Here is a 22,321-nt window from a genome sequence, read left to right on the forward strand (position 1 = left end):
ATTTTGTCTAAGTTCCACTGCATTTGGCACAACCCACTCAATGGGTTTATATCAATGCCTCTGAATACTATTATAAAGCTATCTGCTGTTTAACTGCCAAAATTTCATTAATGGAATTTACCAGCCTCCCAGTGATTCACCTGAATATTTCTAAAAGAATCCCCTTGAACCATTCAGTCTAAATGTTTCTTTTGTTTCTCATCAGAGTCAAATTGTAACTACTTTAATTCTGCCTATCCCTATCGATAAATATATACTCACCATGGCTTCTGCTTCCTACCACCATTCAGTTTTTAAACAATAAGCTACTAAATTTTAACTGAGTACTATTGGATGCCTATGTATTAGCGCTTAATTTCTAATAGGAATTTTAAATCTTTCACAAAATTTTTATGAGAATCAATGCAGTTGTGTTTTGTTAACTGTACAAAATGGGCATCAGATTTTATATAAATTCAGACAAAAGTAATGTCTTTTCTGTACAATAAATAAGCAAAGCTCAAATATTCTGAATTGGTCCAAATCTCAAGACCTGAGCCCAGAATGAATTTGAAAAGAATTGAATTAAATTGATAAAACAGCGGTTGCTCCCACCCTTCTCGAACCAGCTCACCCTCCCACGAAACGGTTCTTCTCATGCTCACCTGACCTGTCTCCCTGCTAAATACTGAAGCAAAATTATTTAATATTTCTGCCATTTCACTATCGCTGTATGTGATTTTATCCTGTTCGTCCCTCAGTGGCCCTATTCCCAACCCAACTTACCTTTTTTTTTAATGTGTTTGTAGAATATTTTACCATTATATTTTATGTTCCTTGAATATTTAATTTCATAGTTCCTTTGGGCCTTCCTACTTGCTTTTTTGACTTCTCTCCTAATCTCTTCATATTATCCCTTGTCATGCTCTCCTTGGTGTTCATGTACTTAGTGTATGCTTCTTTCCTTACCCTCATTTTTTCCTGTATTCATCTTTATTCGTCCATGGTCTCTCATTAATGTTTAATTTGTTCTTGTTTTATTAGCAGAATATATACCTTTTCTGGACTCTGTTGAACACCGTTTTAAATGTTGCTGTTCTACATCATTGTTTGCCAATATTGTTGAATATTTTATTTTCTTAAGTTCTATTCTCAGCCCCTCAAAATCAGCTTTCCACCAGTCCATTACCCTTGTCTTTATGATGCTTTTTTTCCTTCTCAATTATCTTAAACCGTATATTATTGTTACTATTACTTAAATGTTCCCCTCTTTTTACTTGCCTTATAAAGAAAGGACTTCTAATTTATAACGCCATTCACAGTCTCAAGATGTCCAAAAGTGCTGCACAACCAATAAAGTACTTCTGAAGTTTAATCCCTGCTGTATTTTAGGGAATGAGGCAGCCTATTTGCACACAGCAAAATCCCACCAACAACAACATGGTAATAACCAGATAACCTATTTTTATGGTATTGATTGTGGCAGAAATATTAGCCAGGACACAGGGAATAATTCTCCTGCCCTTGTTCACAGTAACGTCAATTTAATGTCTCACCCAAAAGGCGACACCTCAGACAGTGCAGCACTCCTTCAGTAATGCACTGGAGTATCTGTCTGGATTTTTATATTCAAGGGCAGAATTTTCCCAGCCCCAAGGCGGCAGGCTTAGAGGCAGGGCACGGAGTGTGCCAGGAAAATAGCAGGGAGCAGAGTCGGGACAGCTCCCTGACGCATTCCAGATGTTTCCCACCAGCGAGCAGGGAGACAGATCGGCTGCCCGCCGAATGGAGACAGAAGCCAATTAGCAAATTTAAGGCCCCAATTAGAGGGATTTAGATGGCCCGCCAGCATTTTGTCAGTGGCAGAGCGGGCCCTCGCAGCGTGTGGACCCCACCAGCTCCATGCCCAAAGAGGATGTTGGAGGTGGGAAAGGCAGCCCTGGGACCCCAATGAGCCTTCCAGAGGTGTTTCCCCTCTGATCCAAGGGACCTGCCTGCTTGGCCTCTTTAAATTTTATTTTAAACCTATCCCTCTCAATCGCCTCTCCCGATGAGTCTGCCAAGGCTTCAAAGCTGTCACCCTCTGATTGGACAGCCAACTTGGCGGCAGCCAATTAGGAGGCCACATCCAGGAAATTCCCTGTCCTGCTGCCGGCGAATGCAGGCTTGGGACTCCATTTGGTCCCAACTTCGGGGCCCTGATGCCCATGGAAAAATTCAGCCCCAAGTTTCTGGAGTGGGATTTGAACGCATAACCTTCTGACTCGGAGACGAGAAATGGCACCAACTGACACGGGGTTCATTCCCCATTATTAAATCCAGTGGCAAATCATCCCTTGTTGAGTTTCTTACATATTGAGTTAGAAAGGAGCCTTGTACACACACTGTAGAAATGTCACTCCCTTAACCCTTAACCTACTTTTTCTGGCCAACTAAGTTTGGGGTAGTTGAAATCCCCCATGTTTATTACACTATATTTATTAATTTCCCTAATTTGTTTGCATATTTCTTCCTCCACCTCCCTTCCACTAGTAGGTGGTATATAGCCTATGCTATTAGTCTGATTGATCCTTAATTATTTTATCTCTATCTACATGGATTCTGTTTCCAACTTACTGATGGCTGTCACTTTTCTACTTCCATTGTTATCTCTATGTACAGCTACTCCACCTCCCTTTTTCCCTCTCTATCTTCTCTAGATATGTTAATCCCTGCAATGTTTAGTTCCCAGTCCTGAATTTTCTGCAGCCATATCTCAGTAATCCCTACTATACCTGGTTCCTCACAATGTATTATTGCTTCCATTTCATTACAGACATAGGGCAGGATTTAGTGGAGCCGGCGGGGCTGCTGGCACCGAGCCGAAAAGGCAGTGGGAATCCTGTCTTGGTCTTTCAGAGCAACCCCCAACTCAATCTAACAGCGCCAGCCCAATTAACAGCCTAGTGGCAGGATCCCCGACCCTTAAACACATGGATCCTGCCTCCAAGAGCTGCCAGCCAATAAAAGGGACACCAGCACAGTAGTATAGGCAGCACCACTGGGAGCGCTGGCCACTCCTAGTACTGCGAAAGGCCTTGGAACCAGGCCCAGCGCTGAGACCCGGACCCAAGGTAAGTGAGGCGGGGTCGCCGGGACCAGTCTGGCAGGTCTTGGCGATGGGGGGAAAGAGGGTAGGCATTGAGTGCAGGGGGACAGGGGTTCAGGGATGTGGGTGGTTTTCCACCGGCGGCCATCCATGGGCCACAGATTGCCCACAGAGGAGCCTCCTCACCCAGCAACATCCCCCCCCCCCCACAAGCTCGCAGGGAGTTCACCTCATTTTACTTGGCAATCTCCCCATGTGGCAGAGGCCCTCCCCCCACCTGCCACTGGCGTAATCCCAGCAACGGTGGGAAGAGGCCCTTAAGCGGCTGATTTGGCCTCTGGGCGGGAAGGCCATCTTCAACATAACCCGGCCCCAACTAAATTCTGGGCCCCCATCCTCCCTGCCCCCACCACCTCCTAGTCCGTCTCCGGGGGCCCATTAAATTCAGCCTACTGTGTGCATTGCTGTACAGAAAGCTTAACTCTGTTTTAATAGCAGTCCCTCACACATTAATTTCAACCATCTTTTTACACCTTTCTATAACTCTAGTTAGTCCCTGAGTCATTTATTTTGTTAAGCTTCTTTTCATAGAATCATAGAGAGATACAGCACTGAAACAGGCCCTTCGGCCCACCAAGTCTGTGCCGACCATCAACCACCCACTTATACTAATCCTACATTATTCCCATATTTCCTACCACATCCCCAACTTCCCTCAATTCTCCTACCATCTACCTATACTAGGGGCAATTTATAATGGCCAATTTACCTATCAACCTGCAAGTCTTTGGCTGTGGGAGGAAACCGGAACACCCGGCAAAAACCCACGCGGTTACAGGGAGAACTTGCAAACTCCGCACAGGCAGTACCCAGAATTGAACCTGGGTCTCTGGAGTTGTGAGGCTGCAGTGCTAACCACTGCACTACTGTGCCACTCTCCTTTTCTGTTTTGTTTATATTTAGGCTTGTTTCATTTCTTGTAGATCTTTCCCACCCTCCATCTGACTAGTTTAAAGCCTATGCTACCTCCCTATCGCCGTTTCCACAAGGTCACTGGACCCATTGCAGTTCAGGTGCAGTCCATCCCAATGATACAGTACTGACCCAGCAATGGTGCCAGTGCCTCTCAGAGTGAAGCTGTCAAATCTTTATTATCAACTAAGTCTAAATTTTAGAAATAATCTAATCTAATAGTAGTTGACAAGAAGATTGATGGAAAAAACAATGGTGACATCTGACACTTGAGAATACCCTATGAGCATGATTCTCTATTCATTTTGATAGAATACAATTGCCATATTTTTGAAACTTCAAGCTCACTTGTTAACTCACTTCGTTCATCTTCATCTTCCATTTGTAGAAAGAAAGAAGGCGAGGCTGATTGCCACAACGGCTTGGACCGGCTCTGAAAAGGTGTACAAATATATTGCTAAAAACAGTGATCACTTTCTTTTTGAGACTACTTTTCATTATAGGTGCAATTATCTGCTGTGCTTTGGGAGGTTTTATTTATTATTTAGAGATACAGCACTGAAACAGGCCCTTCGGCCCACTGAGTCTGTGCCGACCAAGAACCTCCCATTTATACTAACCCTACAGTAATCCCATGTTCCCTACCACCTACCTATACTAGGGGCAATTTACAATGGCCAATTTACCTATCAACCTGCAAGTCTTTGGCAGTGGGAGGAAACTGGAGCACCCGGCGAAAACCCACGCGGTCACAGGGAGAACTTGCAAACTCCGCACAGGCAGTACCCAGAATTGAACCCAGGTCCCTGGAGCTGTGAGGCTGTGGTGCTAACCACTGCACCGCCCATAAGGTTGTTGTAAATATTTACTAAGCACAGTTATAGTGCTGCTAAAGTTCCCCAAAGCAATTAATTCTACACTAATAATCATTGTTATATTGATACATTAAACAAAGGCAATGTTATATTTAACAAATGTACAATGTCTCAAAGTAATACAATTTAAAGGTAGCATTATCTTAAGTTTTTGCGTTGAGCAACAAATATACATATCCGTGCTCCATCTATAATAGGTTGAAATAGTTTGAAAAAATGTATGCATCTATTATTGTTTACCAAAATAAAAAAGATTTTCAAGCCTATTACAGATATACAGAGAGAAAAATACCATGAGATAATTGTATTGAAAATATTTTGACTTTTAGTGCCAAATAACCATTCAGGTTTCAAAATATGTTCATCTTATATTCTATCATTTCTGTACAAGGCGCAGTGGTTAGCACCGCAGCCTCACAGCTCCAGCGACCCGGGTTCAGTTCTGGGTATTACCTGTGTGGAGTTTGCAAGTTCTCCCTGTGACCGCATGGGTTTCCGCCGAGTGCTCTGGTTTCCTCCCGCAACCAAAGACTTGCAGGTTGATAGGTAAATTGACCATTGTAAATTGCCCCTCGTATAGGTAGGTGGTAGGGGAATATAGGGACAGATGGGGATGTGGTAGAAATATGGGATTAGTGTAGGATTAGTATAAATGGGTGGTTGATGGTCAGCACAGACTCGGTGGGCTGAAGGGCCTGTTTCAGTGCTGTATCTCTAAATAAATAAAAATGTCTTGTGTCTCTTACTGGGACACCGCTGACCCTCCAGGTATGATGTAGTGATAGAATGTGTACAAGAGATTTTAAAAGGTTTGTTTTGTTTTACGGAAAAAGCAAGAAAGAAACTGTCATTGTGCCAGAGACGATGGGTGGCTGAGAATTGGCACAGCAATGGTCTCAGGCAGATTCAAAGGGAGTACAATGTAGCACAAAGGGACAGACAGTTTAGCCAAGCCGCAATGTCACACCAGCAAAGAAAGCTGGATTAGTTATAAAACATAATTGACCTAATCTTGCAGGAAAAATAACAGCATACCAGTGATAATGCAAAATTGGCCAGCAAGGTCAGGGGATTAAGAGATAGCCCGGCTTACGCTGCCCACCATTTGTTTTGCAGAAACTGCATCCCGCCCTTAGCCACCCCATTATTTTTCAGAACTTTCTGAATGTGCACATTGATTTTCCCATGAACACATCACAAAAAGTTAGGGTTTATAATTAAGGACACAAGTACCCTCTTAACAACATGATAATTGTCAATGCAATGCCAATCAACCTCTTTGTTCCAGAAAGGGAACAATTTAAACTGTTCAATTTCATTTCTGGTAAGTCATTAATCTTTTATAGAGATCATTACAATTTCAGATTTTTACTTTTTTTAAACTTTTCCTTTCTGTCTCTTCTCTCTCTCTCTCTTAATCCAATCTTTCTTTCCCTCTCAGTACCTAATTTAACTCTACATTTATTCACTCTAATTCATCCTTTCTCTGTAACTCCTCTGTTTCTTTCACAATCCTTACATAACATTGCTTAGAGGAATGCACTGTTGGGTCTGTCATTCACTAAGATCCCAGAAGCCCTGTTGCCCTCCCACTTCCAGGAGGAAAATATCTAACTGTATACGCCACAAAATGTCCTGCTGCAGCAAAATTTGGCCCATCAATGTAAAAAGGCACTTTAACTAGGTCTTTTAACCACTCCAGTGCACTTTCCTTAAGTGCTGAACTTATTTTACTTTTTTCAACCAAATACTCTTCTCTCCATTTCTCCCTGAAGTTTAATAAAAGAATGTGTGAGGAGTTTCTCTCTGCAGAGAATTCCTAGGAACATTAGTGTGTCTATAGTACTTCATCCAAAGAGTTCCCTGATTTGAAGTTTTAGGGCTATAAATACTACATTTCAATTATTTTTATAGTTGCATATGTACTGCAATCATTGCAAATAGAATCTGCCACCATAAGCCATGATTTATGTTAGTTATCTTTACCTGTAACTCACAGTGTGGGCTGGATTTTAAAGCCCATCCACCATCGGACTGAGGCCTGCCACTGACTCCGGCGGCGGCAGGCCCCGTACTGATCTCGGCAGCAGCGAGGCCTCGTGGCGGCCACCCCGCCACTCGGTGACGGGACCCCCATTTCAATATGTAAACTAATTTACATACCTGATTTAATGAGGGTCCCGTCGCCTCCTGAATCGCCGCACTGATCTTCATTTGGGCGTCCGACAATGCTGCACCTTCGAATCCCTGTTCGGGGAAACGTGGCACAAAACCTGTAGGGAGGAGGCAGGAGGTTCTTTTTCTCTGTGCAGGAGGGTGGGAGCAGTGTGACAGCGTCGGGTGTGGGCAATGGGAAGGGGTAAAGGACAAAGGTGCCGAACTTTGGGGATGGAGGTCAAATTCTCATTATCTGAATTTCGGAGGGGGGGAAAAGAGTTAAAATGTCTGGAAATGTCATGGTGGGGGGCTGGGAAAATGCATGGGTAGGTCATTTAATTGTGTTTTGCAAAACATTTTAGTTACTTGGCCCTTTAAATTTTATATGTGCATTGAGGGCTGTAAGCCCTTTAAAAATGGCACTGGCACCTGCACATTGGCACCGGATGCTGTTACCTGCGGCGGCTCGGCCCCTCCACGTGTCCCTGACGACCATGTGTGCAGGAAGTGTATCCATCTGCAGCTACTGGCTACCTGCATTACGGAGCTGGAGCTGCAGGTGGATTCACTGTGGACCATCTGCGATGCTGAGAACATTGTGGATAGCACGTTTAGCAAGGTGGTCACACCACAGGTATTGGCTGCACAGGCAGAAAAGGGATGGGTGACCACCAGACAGAGTAGTAGGCGCAGGCAGGTAGTGCAGGAGTCCCCTGTGGCCATCACCCTCTCAAACAGATATACCACTTTGGATACTGTTGGGGGGGATGACTTCCCAGGGGAAAGCAGCAACAGCCAAATTCTTTGGACCACGGAGGGCTCTGCTGCACAGCAGGGGAGGAAAAGGGGTGGGAGAGCTATAGTGATAGGGGATTCTATTGTAAGGGGTGCAGATAGGCGTTTCTGTGGCCGCAAATGAGACTCCAGGATGGTATGTTGCCTCCCTGGTGCTAGGGTCAAGGATGTCACGGAGGACATTCTGAACGGGGAGGGTGAGCAGCCAGAGGTCGTGATACACATTGGTACCAACGACATAGGTAGAAAGAGGAATGAGGTCCTGCAACAAGAATTTAGGGAGCTAGGTAGCAGATTAAAAAGCAGGACCTCAAAGGTTGTAATCTCTGGATTACTCCCTGTGCCACGTGCTGGTGAGTGTAGGAATAGGAGGATAGAGCAGATGAATGCGTGGCTGAGGAGATGGTGCAGGAGAGAGGGCTTTAGGTTCCTGGATCAGTGGGTTTGTTTCTGGCAAAGCTAGGACCTATACAAGTTGGACGGGTTGCACCTGAATCGGAATGGGGCCAACATCCTTGCTGGGAGGTTTGCTCGTGCTGTTGGCGGGGGGGGTGTTAAACTAATTTGGCAGGGGGATGGGATACAGGGTGGGGGTACAGTAGGGGATGAGGCACAGCCAAATATAGAAGAGAAACTGAGTCAGTCTGGAAGTCAGAGCAAATATAGACCTGTTAAGGCACAAGTGAAAAATGCAAGGCTGGATTGCATATACTTTAATGCAAGGAGTCTTACTAATAAGGCAGATGAATTGAGGGCATTGATTAGCACATGGGATTATGGTATTATTGCTATCACAGAGGCATGGCTGAGGGAGGGGCAGGACTGGCAACTCAATATTCCAGGATATATTGCACTGTTGATCAAGAGTCAATTACTGCAGTAAGGAGGGATGATATCTTAAAACGTTCCTCAAATGAGGCTATATGGGTAGAACTTAAGAATAAAAGGGGGGGGGGCAATCATTTGGCTGGGCGTGTACTACAGGCCTCCAAACAGTCAGGGAGAGATAGAGGAACACATACGTAGGCAAATCTCAGAGAGGTGTAAAAATAATAGGGTAATAATAGTAGTAATAGTATTTCAACTTACCTTATATCAACTGGGATAGTCTTAGTGCAAAAGGCTTAAAGGGGAAGGAATTCTTAAAATGCATACAGGAGAGCTCTTTGAGCCAGTATGCAGAAAGTCCTACAAGAGAAGGGGCAGTACTGGACCTAATCCTAGGGAATGAAGCTGGACAAGTGGTAGAAGTATCAGTGGGGGAACATTTCGGGGATAATGATCATAACTCTGTAAGATTTAAGGTAGTTATGGAAAAGGACAAAGACGGGCCAGAAATAAAGGTACTAAATTGGGGGAAGGCCGATTTCAATTTGATAAAACAGGATCCGGCCAAAGTGGACTGAGAGCAGCTACTTGTAGGAAAGTCTACATCAGGCCAGTGGGAGTCATTCAAAAAGGAAATAGTGAGGGTTCAGAGCCAACATGTACCCATTAAGGTGAAGGGTAGGATCATCAAGTCCAGGGAACCCTGGATGTCAAGGGATATAGAGTATTGGATCAGGAAAAAAAAGGAGGCTTATGGCAGATTCGGAGCACTGAAAACAGTGGAGGCATTAGAGGAGTATAGAAAGTGTAGGGGGGTACTTCAAAAAGTAATTAGGAGAGCGAAGAGGGGACATGAAAAAACATTGGCGGTCAATATTCTGGAAAATCCTAAGGTGTTTTCTAACTATATTAAGGGCAAGAGGATAACCAGGGAAAGAGTAGGGCCCATTAGGGACCAAAGTGGCAATCTGTTTGTGGAGCCGGAGGACATAGGTGAGGTTTTAAATGATTACTTTTCATCTGTTTTCACTGTGGAGAACGACGTTGTAGGTGCAGAGATCAGGGAGGGGAATTGCGATATACTTTAACATATTAACATTGAAAGGGAGGAAGTATTAGATGTTTTAACGGGCTTAAAAGTGGATAAATCCCCATGCCCAGATGAGATGTATCCCAGGCTGTTGTGTGAGGCAAGGGAGGAAATAGCAGGGGCTCTGACACGAATTTTCAAATCCTCTCTGGCCACGGGAGAGGTGCCAGAGGACTGGAGGAAAGCAAATGTGGTACCATTATTCATTATTCAAGAAGAGTAGCAGGGATAGACCAGGTAATTACAGGCTGGTGAGTCAAACATCAGTGGTTGGGAAACTATTGGAAAAAATTCTGAGGGACAGGATTAATCTCCACTTGGAGAGGCAAGGGAATAATCAGCACAGCTTTGTCAGGGGGAGATCGTGTCTAACTAACTTGATTGAATTTTTCGAGGAAGTGAACAGATGTGTAGATGAGGGTAAAGCAGTTGATGTAGTCTACATGGACTTCCGTAAGGCTTTTGATAAGGTCCTGCATGGGAGATTGGTTAAGAATTTAAGAGCCCATGGGATCCAGGGTAATTTGGCAAATTGGATCCAAAATTGGTTTGGTGGCAGGAAACAGAGGGTAATGGTCGAGGGTTGTTTTTGCGAGTGGAAGCCTGTGACCAGTGGTGTACCACAGGGATCGGTGCTGGGACCCTTGCTGTTTGTAGTGTACATTAATGATTTAGACGTGAACATGGGAGGTATGATAAGTAAGTTCGCAGATGACACGAAAATTGGTGGTGTCGTAAATAGTGAGGAGGAAAGCCTTAGATTACAGAAAGATATAGATGGGCTGGTAAGATGGGCAAAGCTGTGGCAAATGGAATTTAATCCTGAGAAGTGAGGTGATGCATTTTGGTAGGACCAACAAGGCAAGGGAATATACAATGGATGGTAGGACCCTGGGAAGTACAAAAGGTCAGAGGAACCTTGATGTATTTGTCCATAGATCCATAGATCACTGAAGGCAGCAGCACAGGTAGATAAGGTGGTTAGGAAGGCAGAAGGGATACTTGCCTTTATTAGCTGAGGCATAGAATATAAGAGCAGGGAGGTTATGATGGAGCTGTATAAAACGCTAGTTAGGCCACAGCTGGAGTACCATGTACAGTTCTGGGCACCACACTATAGGAAGGATGTGATTGCACTGGAGAGGGTGCAGAGGAGATTCACCAGGATGTTGCCTGGGCTGGAGCATTTCAGTTATGAAGAGGGACTGAAAAGGCTAGGGTTGTTTTCCTTGGAACAGAGAAGGATGAGGGGGGACATGATTGAGGTATACAAAATTATGAGGGGCATTGATAGGTTAGATAGGAAGAGACTTTTTCCCTTAGCGGAGGGGTCAAGAACCAGGGGGCATAGATTTAAGGTAAGGGGCAGGAGGTTTAGAGGGGATTTGAGGAAAAAAATTTTCACCCAAAGGGTGGTTGGAACCTGGAATACACTGCCTGAAGTGGTGGTAGAGGCAGGAACCCTCACAACAAGTAAGAAGTATTTAGATGAGCACTTGAAACGCCATAGCATGCACGGCTATGGGCCAAGTGCTAGAAAATGGGACTAGAATAGTTAGGCGCTTGCTGGCCGGCATGGACACGATGGGCCGAAGTGCCTGTTTCTGTGCTGTATGACTCTTTGACTCTATTGTGGGGGGCGGGCACTGCGGCCATGCAAAAGAGCAGCCGCGTTTGAAATCGCAGTGGCTCTGTGACGTGGTGCCCAAGTGAGCGGTCCGCATTTTTTTACATCTGCCGCCTACGTCAGCTTCAGACTCTTAAAATGCAGCCCTAAGTATTTGGGTGTCATTATGACACTAATCTAATCACTATGATTGGATGGCATGATAAACAACTGTAAGGAGATTAGAATGGTCATCAGAACCCCAAGTTTAAATTGCTTCCTTGAAATCTCTCCATGTATAATATCTATTGTTAATTGGGTAATAGCAAGTATTCCTTGGCATTGATGCATAACAACCACACTGAAAGATTAGAAATGTGATGCTGTGCTTCAAATTTATTCAAATAATTTTCCATAATGTTGTACATCTGGAATACAATACATTGTATTAGAATTTATCTACAGGTACATTACCGCAGGTAACTGGGGTAAAAATGAGACTGCATTCCTAGGCAGCTTTCCTTTATTGTGTGCCTGTAAAAAGCAAGAAAAATATTCAAATTATTAAAATGAAATGGTTATATTTTATGTACTACACTAATACAAAAATCAGCTAATTCATTTTCGCAAAGACTAGATGTGTAAGAAATTTTGAAGCATCAAAACTAAACGAAAGAGACAAGACTCTGCAGCAGAAGTGTCAGAACAACTTTAATCTCTGGGAACCTGAGGACTGATTTACTGGCAGCTCTTGTTCAGTTTCAATGGGCAAACCCAGTTTATGAAAGCTCAAAGGAAGAACAAAGGAATGAATGAAAGATGGAACAAATTGTTTTAGATAGAATCTTTCATATCATTGGGAAGTATAGTCACTGTTGTTTTGTGGGGAAATGCAGCAGCTAATTTGTACACAGCAAGACCCCACAAACAGCAATGAGATAATTGACCAGTTTATGTTTTTTAAGATGGTATTCGTTGAGGGTTCGATATTGGCCAGGACACCAGGGGGCACACTTGCTCTTCTTTGAATAGTGTCATTGGATTTGTCACATCCAGTAAACAGGCAAATATGGCCTCAGTTTAATGTTGCACCTGTCAAAGAATGGCCTCGAAATTGGGTGGCACTGTGTCCATTTATTTCAAGTGTTAAACGGGTGCCCAAGCCTCCTGTACAGCGGGCAGGAAGCACACACTCATTATGAACTGGAAGCATGTTGCCTGCCATATTAATATAGACAAGAAAACAAGTATTTAGGGCCTGCAACTCTTTGTATATGCAAATAACCAGGTTTACATGCAGCCTAACAGTAAGGCCTTAAATAGACTTTATTTAGCTTAAATAGCTTTAGCTACCACCAAAAGGTAAGTTTGTTAAAAATACGTACCTGAATGTGAAGCAGGAATGATCCTTTTGACTCCACATTAAAACCATTCAGGTCACAGCCCGCAGTCTCTGAATGTGACCTTGACAACCCCCCCAATCATAGCTAAAAGGATCATCCTCTGCCATTTCCGTCACTTCCAGCAGTGCTGGAAGGGGAGATTGTCCTTGAAGGGGCAAGGACAGAATCCATTTGGTTAGAGTCGAGGAGCAAAAAGGATAAGATCATGTTACAAGGGTATTCTACTGGCTTCCAAATAGTCAGAGAGAGATAGAGGAGCAAATCTGCAGGAAATCATAGACATGTGCAAGAATTATAGAGTAGTGATATTGGGGGACTTTAATTTCCCAAATATCGATTGGGATGATTTTAGAGTAAAGGGTAAGGAAGGGGAGGAATTTTAAAATGTGTTCAGGAGAACTTCCTTGATCAGCATGTTCTCAGCCCAACTAGAAAATAGGCATTGCTGGATCTGGTGCTGGAAAATGAGGTGGGCCAAGTGGACCAAGTGTCTGTGGGGGAGAACTTGGGAAGAGTGATCATATCATAAGGTTTAAACTAGTAATGCAGAAAAGTAAGGAACAAAATAAAGTAGAATGTCTAGATTGGAAGAAGGCTAATTTCAACCCAATGAGAAGGGATCTAGCCAGGGTAGAATGGAATCAAAGACTGGCAGGAAGAGCTGTATCGGAACAATGGGTTATCTTTAAGGAAGAGATGATTCAGGTACAGGCTCGAAACATTCCAACAAGGGTGAAAGGTAGGGGAACCAAAAACAGGGCTCCTTGGTTGACGAAGGAGATAGAGATGATGTTGAAACAAAAAAAAGACAGTGTATGATGCATCTCAGGTGAACTCATCAGGTGAGAACCAAGCTATATATACAATAAGTTGAGAGGGGAGGTGAAGAAGAAAATAAGACTGGCAAAGAGAGAATATGAAAATAAATTGGCAGTCAACATAAAAGGGAACCCAAAAATCTTCCACCGGCATGTAAATAGTAAGCGAGTAGTAAGAGGAGTCGGGCCTATTAGGGACAGAGAGGGTAATACATGCTTAGAGGTGCAGGGCAAGGCTAATATACTTAATAAGTACTTTGTATCAGTGTTCACTAAGGAAATGGAGGCTGACAAAATATCAGAAGAAGCAGAGACAGTAGAGGCAATGGATAGGGTAAAAATTGAGAGTGAGGAGGTACTGGAAAGGCTGGCTATGCTTAGGGTAGATAAGTCACCTGGTCCAGATGGCTTGCATCCCAGGTTTCTAAAGGAAGCGGGGATGGAGATAGCGGAAGGGCATGCCATAATCTCCAATCTTCCATAGATACGGGGCAGGTGCCAGAGGATTGGAGAGTGGCAAATGTGACACCCTTATTCAAGAAAGGGTGTAAGGACAGTCCTAACAACCACAGACCAGTTAGTTCAACATCAGCGGTAGGTGAGGTTTTAAAGACAATAATCAGGGAAAATATCAATGGAGAGGTTCGAGTTAATTAAGGAAAGCCAACATGAATTTGTAAAAGGCAGATCATGCTTGAGTAATCTAATTGATTTTTTGATGAAGTAACAGAGAAGGTTGATGAAGGTAAGGTGTTGGAAGGGCTAACACCAACAGAGTCCTCCTTCTGATTAAATGTCTTGAACATGGCCTGATCATAACGAACACCCTATTTCATCAGAGAGACAAATACAAGACCTCATGGCAGCACCCTCGCTCCAGGCATTGGCATTTGCTTGACTATATCATCGTCCGAGTGAAGGACTGCAAGGATGATCATATCACCCATGCCATAATAGCTGATGACTGTTGGACCAACCATCGCCTAAACCCAGCTACTATCTCCATAAACCCAGTCCAAAAACGGCAGTGGCAGCAGAAGCACTGCCGCAGGAAAATCAATGTCGATGGTATCAAGGACTCCACGAAGAAAGATTTAATCATGCAGCATCTTACAAGCAACTTGGCGACGCTCAATGAACAAGAACCACACAATGTCCACACGCCTGGTCTGCCCTCAAAGCTACCATAATCAGCACTTGCGAAGATACTCTTGGTTTCTCAACCAGGAAACATCAAGACTGGTTTGACAAGAACAACCAGGAGATCCAGGAGCTACTAAATCGCAAGCGCAAGGCGTTCCTGAACTGGAAGTATCACCAAAATTCGAGGGGAAAATATAGATATAGTATACAGACAATTGAAGGCCGAGGTTCAACAAAAAACTCGTGACCTAAAGAACAGCTGTAGGCTGAAAGAGAGCAGGAAGAACTTGCTGACAGCCACAACATGTGTGGATTCTTCAACACAGTCAAGACCATTTATGGCCCAAGTACTCAAGGACCTACACCACTAAGAATGGAGCAGCGCTGATCAAAGATTAGTGAGTCAGTCAAGGCTCATTGGAAGGAGCACTTTGAAGATCTCTTGAATCGCGACTCAGTCCTTGCTGCGAGTGCCCTCGATCACATTCCACAGCATACAACTTGCCACGACCGCAGCACAACCCCAACCTGACATGAGATCGAAAAGGCCATCCAACAGCTGAAAAACAATAAGGCCACCAGCGTAGACCGAATTCCCATCGAAATTCTAAAATACGGCAGAGAGGCACTCTTGATACAAATACATGGTCTCATCTCCCTCATCCAGAAGGAGGAGAGCATGCCAGGGGATCTCCAAGATGCCGTAATTGTGATCATTTTCAAAAAAGGCGACATTACCAACTGCGGTAACTACAGAGAAGTATCCTTGCTGTCCGCCACAGGCAAGGTCAATGCAAGAGTCCTTCTCAACTTCCTCCTCCCCGTGGCTGAAGAGCTCCTACCAGAATCACAATGTGGATTCTGTTCATCAAGAGGCACAGTGGACATGATCTTCACAGCAAGACAACTCCAAGAAAAATGTAGGGAGCAGAAGCAACCTTTATACATAGCTTTCTTTGACCTCACAAAGGCCTTCGACTCTATCAACCTGGAGGGCTTATGGAACATCCTCCTCAAATTTGGCTGCCCAAAAAAATTTGTCACCATCCTCCACCTGCTGCACGACAACATGCAAGCTGTAATCCTTGCCAACGGATCTGCCACTGACCCAATCCGAGTACAAACTGGGATCAAACAAGGCTGTGTCATCGCACCAACATTCTTTTCTATGTTCCTCGCCACAAAACTCCACCCCATCTCCTTAAAGCTCCCTGCAGGAGTAGATCTACTCTACAGGACGAGCAGGAAAATATTTGACCTACATTGCCTCCAATCCAGAATCAAGGCCACTACAACCTCTGTCATCGAGCTGCGGTATGCTGATGACGTTTGCATATGCGCACATTCAGAGGGCAAGCTTCAAACTTTCGTCGATGCATTCACGGAGCGTATGAAAGAATGGGTCTTCAGCGAAACATCCAGAAGACAAAGGTGCTCCCACAGCGCAACACTGCCCCCCAACTATCAAGATCCACAGGGAACCACTGGACAATGTGGATCACTTCCCATACCTTGGGAGCCTCCTCTCATCAAGGGCAGACATCGACGACGAAACTCAGCATCGCCTCCAGTGTGCCAATGCAGCTTTCGGTGGTCAGAGGAAAAGAATGTTTGATGACAACAACCTCAAACCTGGCACCAAGATAAGGGTCTACATTAGGTGGTGTTACCTGCCCTCCTTTATGCATCAGAAATATGGACACTGTACAGCAGACATCTCAAAGCCCTGGAGAGATATCACCAGCAGTGCCTCCGCAAGATCCTGCACATTCAGTGGCAGGACAGGCGCTCCAATATCATTGTTCTCTCTCAGGCCAACATCCCCAGTATCGAGACACTGGTCATGGCTAGTTAGTTACATTGGTCGGGCCACATCGTCCGCCTGCCTGACACATGACTCCCAAAACAAGCTTTCTACTCCGAGCTCTGTCACAGCAAGAGGCTACCAGGAGGGCAGAGGAAATGGTACAAGGATGTCCTTAAAGCCTCCCTGAAAAAATGTGACATCTCCACTGATTCGTGGGAATCTCTTGCCAGAGACTGCCCAAAATGGAGAAGCATCCGCGAAGGTGCCAACCAGTTCAAACAACGTCTCCATGCCCAGGCATCAAGCACAAAAAATGGAAGGAGCGTTCGGAAATTCGAGCATCCCATTCACTCGCCTCATCAAACACCACCTGCTCCACCTGTGGCAGAGAGTGTGGATCCAGAATTGGACTATTCGGTCACCTGAGGACCCACAACCCTGGAATGGAAGAAAGTCATCCTCTTTCCCGAGGGACTGCATAAGAAGATATTTGGTAAGAGAAATGCAACGTTGAACTCCAATTTAATTGAGAAGTGAATGCGATTTCTAAATTGTGCTGTAAATCATAATAGATTTGTTTTCTCTTTTTAATGGGCATGTTTGTATTTCATGTGAAATACACTGTAAACTGTTTAAATCAGTGATGTTGTCATTTGAGCTTCATTGCTCCTTCGAGCAATGCGGGTAACTTTCAGTCACTTCCACTTCCTAGTCCGAATATTGGGACTATTGTTAAAATATTACAGAACTTTCTGCGCAGTAATGTTACCTGTCTTTCTGCCTCTGGATCCGCTGCCTCCTTGAGGCACTGACATAGCGAGGATTCCTCCATCCGCCGCCGATAAAGTCTTCAATGTTGTTGGGGATAGGACTTTGCTGAGCAACAACACATCCAATCAATCTTTGGAATTAACAGGTGTTGCACCGCAACTAACTAACGTGTTTGATTTTTAACTCAGACATTAATTTAAATGAGGGTTTCCCCCGCTGTAGGAAATGCCTGGTAAAAATCCTCCAAACCCGCTCTGTTTCCCGGCAGCTGAGGTCGTGTTTGAAAATGGCAACTCGGTTTCCAGGGTAACGATTGTCCCGAAGGTTCTGGAGCGTCAAGAGGCGACTAGCTGGAGTCATCCGGTGGCAGCGATTGGTGGCCTGGCTGTCGTTACTCTTCACTGCCCCAAGTGGCACCACAGGGATTGTGTTCACCCTCTGAAAATAAATCTCGAGTCTGCCAGTTGTCACATTTTTTATCGCCCCTTTTAATGGCGCATTTTTTTAATTTGAAGATTATCCACAAATTATTTTTAGAATGCAGAAAACACAGCATAGATTTCCACATGTACAGAAGAGCGTATTATTGTGGTAATGTTATTGGACTAGTAATCCATACTCCAGAGATGAGATTAATCCAGATGCCCCAATTAATACTCCAGAGATAAGAGATTAATCCAGATGCCCAGATTAATACTCCAGCAACTGGGGGAATTGAAATTCAATTAATTAGTAAATGTGGAATAGTCTCAGTAAATATCATTTTATTGTGAAAACCCATCTGGTTCACTAATATCCTGCAAGGAAAGAAATCTGCCATCCTTACCGCTTTCTGGCCTATAAGTGACACTAAACTCACAGGATTGTGGTTGATTCTTAACTACCCCCTGAAATGGCCCAGCAAGCCACTCCATTGTATCAAACCGCTACAGAAAAATCGAATAAGTGCCTACCCACTGTTTCTGGTTTTTTTTAATGTTTGTTCTTGGTGTGCTTTGTGCTTTACAGGGTATTCACACCCTCTCTGTACGAACGCTTTGTCTTTCAGCACACCATTATCATACCATTTGCCTTTGTTCCATGACCTTCTGGTCAATTATTCTCTGTGACCCTCTGTCCTATCAACACCTCTTTTGTTATCTCTTGCCCCCGCCCGCCCGCCCGCTTTACTTGCTTAAAACTTTTTACATTTCTAATATCTGCCAGTTCTGATGAAGGGTCACTGACCTGAAATGTTAACTCTGCTTCTCTCTGCACAAATACTGCCAGACCTGCTGAGTGTTTCCAGCATTTCTTGTTTTTATTTCAGATTTCCAGCATCTGCAGTATTTTGCTTTTATTTTAGGGAAATCACAAAGTTGTGCAAAAGTTATAGAGTGGTGATACTGGGGGACTTTAATTACCCAAATATTGAATGGGATAGTATTACAGTAAAGGATACAGAGGGGCAGGAATTTCTGAAATGTGTTCAGGAGAACTTACTTGACCAGTATGTTCTTGGTCCAACTAGGAAGGAGACATTGCTGGATCTGATGTTGAGGAATGAGGTGGGCCAAGTGTCTGGGGGAACATTTGGGTAAGAGTGATCATTGAATCATGAGGTTTAGATTAGTAATGGAGAAGAGCAAGGAACAATCGAAAGAAGAACTTCTAAATTGGAAGAGGACTAATTTCAATGAAATAAGAAGGGATCTATCCAGGGTAAAATGGAACCAAAGACTGAAAGGAAAAACTGTAACGGATCAATGGATGATCTTTAACGAGGAGATGTTTCAGGTACTGGGTAGGTAGATTTCAACAAGGGCAAAAGGCAGGGGAACCAAAGCCAGGGCCCCTTGGATGACGAGGGAGATAGAGAATATGATGAAACAAAAAAAGAGGGTGTATGATGCATGTAAGGTGAATTTTTCAAGCACGAACCAGGCCAAATGCAATAATGTGAGAGGTAAAGTGGAAAGTAACACTGGCAATGACAGAATATGAGAACAGAATGGTAGTTAACATAAAAAGGAACCCAAAAATCTTCTACTAGCATGTAAATAGTAAGTGAGTAGTAAGCAGCGGGGTGGTGTCTATTAGGGACAAAGAGGGCAATAAGTGCTTCAAAGCAAGGCTAGAATACTTAATGAGTACTTTGTAAGAAAGAGGATGCTGACAAAATATCGGTAGAAGTGCAAATGATACAGGTAATGGATGGGGTGAAAATTGAGAGGCATGCATGACACCCTCATCCTCCTCAGTGACTGCCTTAGCCCTTGGATGGCACTCCAGATGGCTGGTGGGGGAGCACCAGCTGGGGTGCTGGCATCCATTCCAAACATCTTTGCGCCTTCAGCACCACTGACTGGTCAATGCAAAGGAGAATTGCATGCATTCTTTGCATGTTAGTATGCTGCTCCTGCATCCACTTCAAGTGCTGCCGCATATGGCTCTCCACGAGGTTGGCCACTGTCAATGGAGGAGCCATCGTGGCACACATGAACTGAATGGACTCCTCCATTCTCAGCCTCACTGCCTCAGGGAACTCTTGACATGTGAGTACACATCTGTTACTGCTGGGCTAAGTAGAGCCTCCTTTCCTGTGACTCCCGAGCCCTGCATCTGCACCCAGCTGAGCAGGGCTGTGTTTGTCCCCCATTCTCCGAGGGGAACTGCCCACAGCTGCTTCTGCCTCTCTTACCTCCTCCTGTTCACTCGTGCCATGCTCTTCACGCAGTGCCGCCCTATCTAAGCACACATAAGGATCCACCAATGTGACTATATTGGCAGTGATGGAGAAAGGTACGACTGTAAGGTACGACTGTGCTGGCTCTGCTGCCTCGCATTCTTGCGATGGCCCCAGTGCCGTGGCAGGACTCAGGTGTTCCTTCTCCATATCAGAACCATTGCGAGACACAAGGAGATCATGAGAACTAGCCTTTGACAGCAAAAGCTTCTGCAGTGCTGGGTCTTTGACATGTTGTTGGGTGGGGAGTTGTGTACTCCATTCCCCATATCTACAGATTGCAATATCTTTTCACCATCCCCACCACCAGGTATGCCCAATTCTCCTTCCCCAACTTGCTTCTGCGGAGCTACTCTGGTGATTTCCATGGCTCCCTCCTCCAAGGCTGTAACAATGTGGAGATGGGGCACTCCCCGCCTGGTCAGAGCCTTTTCTATTGCATTGTGTGCCCTTTTCTCCTGCAAGGACTATATAGAGAGAGCCAGTGGCTCGTTCACAAAAGAAGCTGCACATATCACTGCTGGCAAGTCAACATCGTTAGGACTCTGAGCCTTGCTGATGGGTCAGTAACTACCCTGGGCACACCTGTGTCCCATGTTCAGAAGAAGCATGTGCCCTCAGGCTCTTCAGCTGCTGTGTCTGCTGGAGGTTGAATACCCAGATGCCTGTCACTGTATCTGACATTGCACTTACCTTGCCAGAGTGAAGAAGGTCAATGAACCGTTTACAGCACTGAACCCAGTTCCTCCAGACCACACTTCTGCTGCTGACTGTTTCAGCCACCTACAGCCATTCCAGCTTCGTTTGGCAGACTGGCCTTCTCCTTCCACCCTCCAGAAAGAGGACCTCCCTCCTCTCCCTCACAGCCTCCAAGTGGACCTCGAGGTCGGCCTCTGAGAAGTGAGGGTCAGCCCTGCCCCTGGTGCCAGGCCTCTGCCTTTCCTCTTAACTTCCTGGTTCTTGCATTTCTTCTTTCAAATGGCAGCCTCAGTAATGGCTGCTGTGATGCTTTTAGATCGGGCCTGCACTTTAGAAGGCCCACCTCCATCCTGCATCCACTGCTGCTGATTGGCCACCCAACACGCCCTACAGTCAATTAGCAGTCCACCTCTCCAAAAATTTAGCCAGTGACCACTTCCCCACCAGGCAGGTTTGGGACCCAGATTCAGTATTGGTTTCCTGATCAGAGGCAAAATCCTGCCCATGTCAGGAGTCACATCTATCTTAACATACTTCACTAAATCTGTCTCATTCCTTTGATTGTAAATCTCAGTCTCAACATTTCCCCAATGTGAAAACTCTGAATTTTAGCAGATAGTTTTTTAATAACACCACAAAATACAGAGATAGCAGCATGGATGGCCTGCCTAATAATCTTACTGATGTGTGTTTTTTGAAACTAGGTCACTCTAATCCTCTTATAATTATTATAGCACAATTACACCCCATTTTTGAATGATTTGGTTTAGCAGATTTTTGAAAGGAATACCATAATGCCACCTAATAATGGCCTTATCCTGGAATTTACTACTTAAAATAATAATCCTGTACCAAAGAAGCAAGATACTTTGAAAAATGAACAAATAGTATTATCTTCTTTCCAACTGAGCTCTTCCCTGGAGTCACCATTCTTCTGTTTCAGAGAGACTGAAGTGCTTAAAGTTGATTTTTTTAACTTGGAGCATCTCTTCACAATCAGTAGCACGAGTAAGATCGTTCCCTTAATCCCTGAAAGACATTCCCGCTGGCAGCATATTCTAAGTTTGTATTGAACATTAAATACTGCTCAAAAGATCATTCTGAAGCTGGCCACGATGATGTTTTTGTCATATTGTAAATTAATGGGGAACATTGAAAAAAATTAATCCAGTAAATACTCTATTACACCTTACGTATATGTATGAAAAGATTGCACCAAATGTTTTACATAGAATTTACAACATAAGAACAGGCCATTTGCCCAAATGGTCTACGCTAGTGCTTATGCTCCACACAAGCTTCCTCCCACCTTACTTCATCTCTCCCTATCAGCATTGCCTAGTATATGGGTTCTGATGAAAGGTCACTGACCTGAAACATTAACTCTGCTTCTCTCTCCACAGATGCTGCCAGACCTGCTGAGTATTTCCAGCATTTCTTGTTTTTATTTCAGATTTCCAGCATCTGCAGTATTTTGCTTTTATTATATAACCTATTATTTTCTCCCTCACATATTTATCTGCTTCGCCTTAAATGCATCTATGCTACTCTCCACAATCACTCAT

General features: G+C 44.3%; 1 protein-coding gene across 1 annotated transcript in view; it reads right to left on the reverse strand.

The window, feature by feature from the left end:
* Nucleotides 1-17,605, reverse strand: part of dnah7 (dynein, axonemal, heavy chain 7) — a 461,512-nt gene extending 443,907 nt beyond the window's left edge. The window contains exons 1-3 of the mRNA XM_068035667.1: nt 17,331-17,605; nt 11,865-11,924; nt 4,388-4,472 (exon numbers count right to left, since the gene is read on the reverse strand). Coding sequence (XP_067891768.1) covers nt 4,388-4,472; nt 11,865-11,924; nt 17,331-17,393 — 208 coding nt within the window. The 5' untranslated portion in view covers nt 17,394-17,605. The remainder of the gene's footprint in view (nt 1-4,387; nt 4,473-11,864; nt 11,925-17,330) is intronic.
* Nucleotides 17,606-22,321: the final 4,716 nt, after the last annotated feature.

This window comes from Heterodontus francisci, chromosome 7 (assembly GCF_036365525.1).
Source record: "Heterodontus francisci isolate sHetFra1 chromosome 7, sHetFra1.hap1, whole genome shotgun sequence".
NCBI lineage: Eukaryota > Metazoa > Chordata > Chondrichthyes > Heterodontiformes > Heterodontidae > Heterodontus > Heterodontus francisci.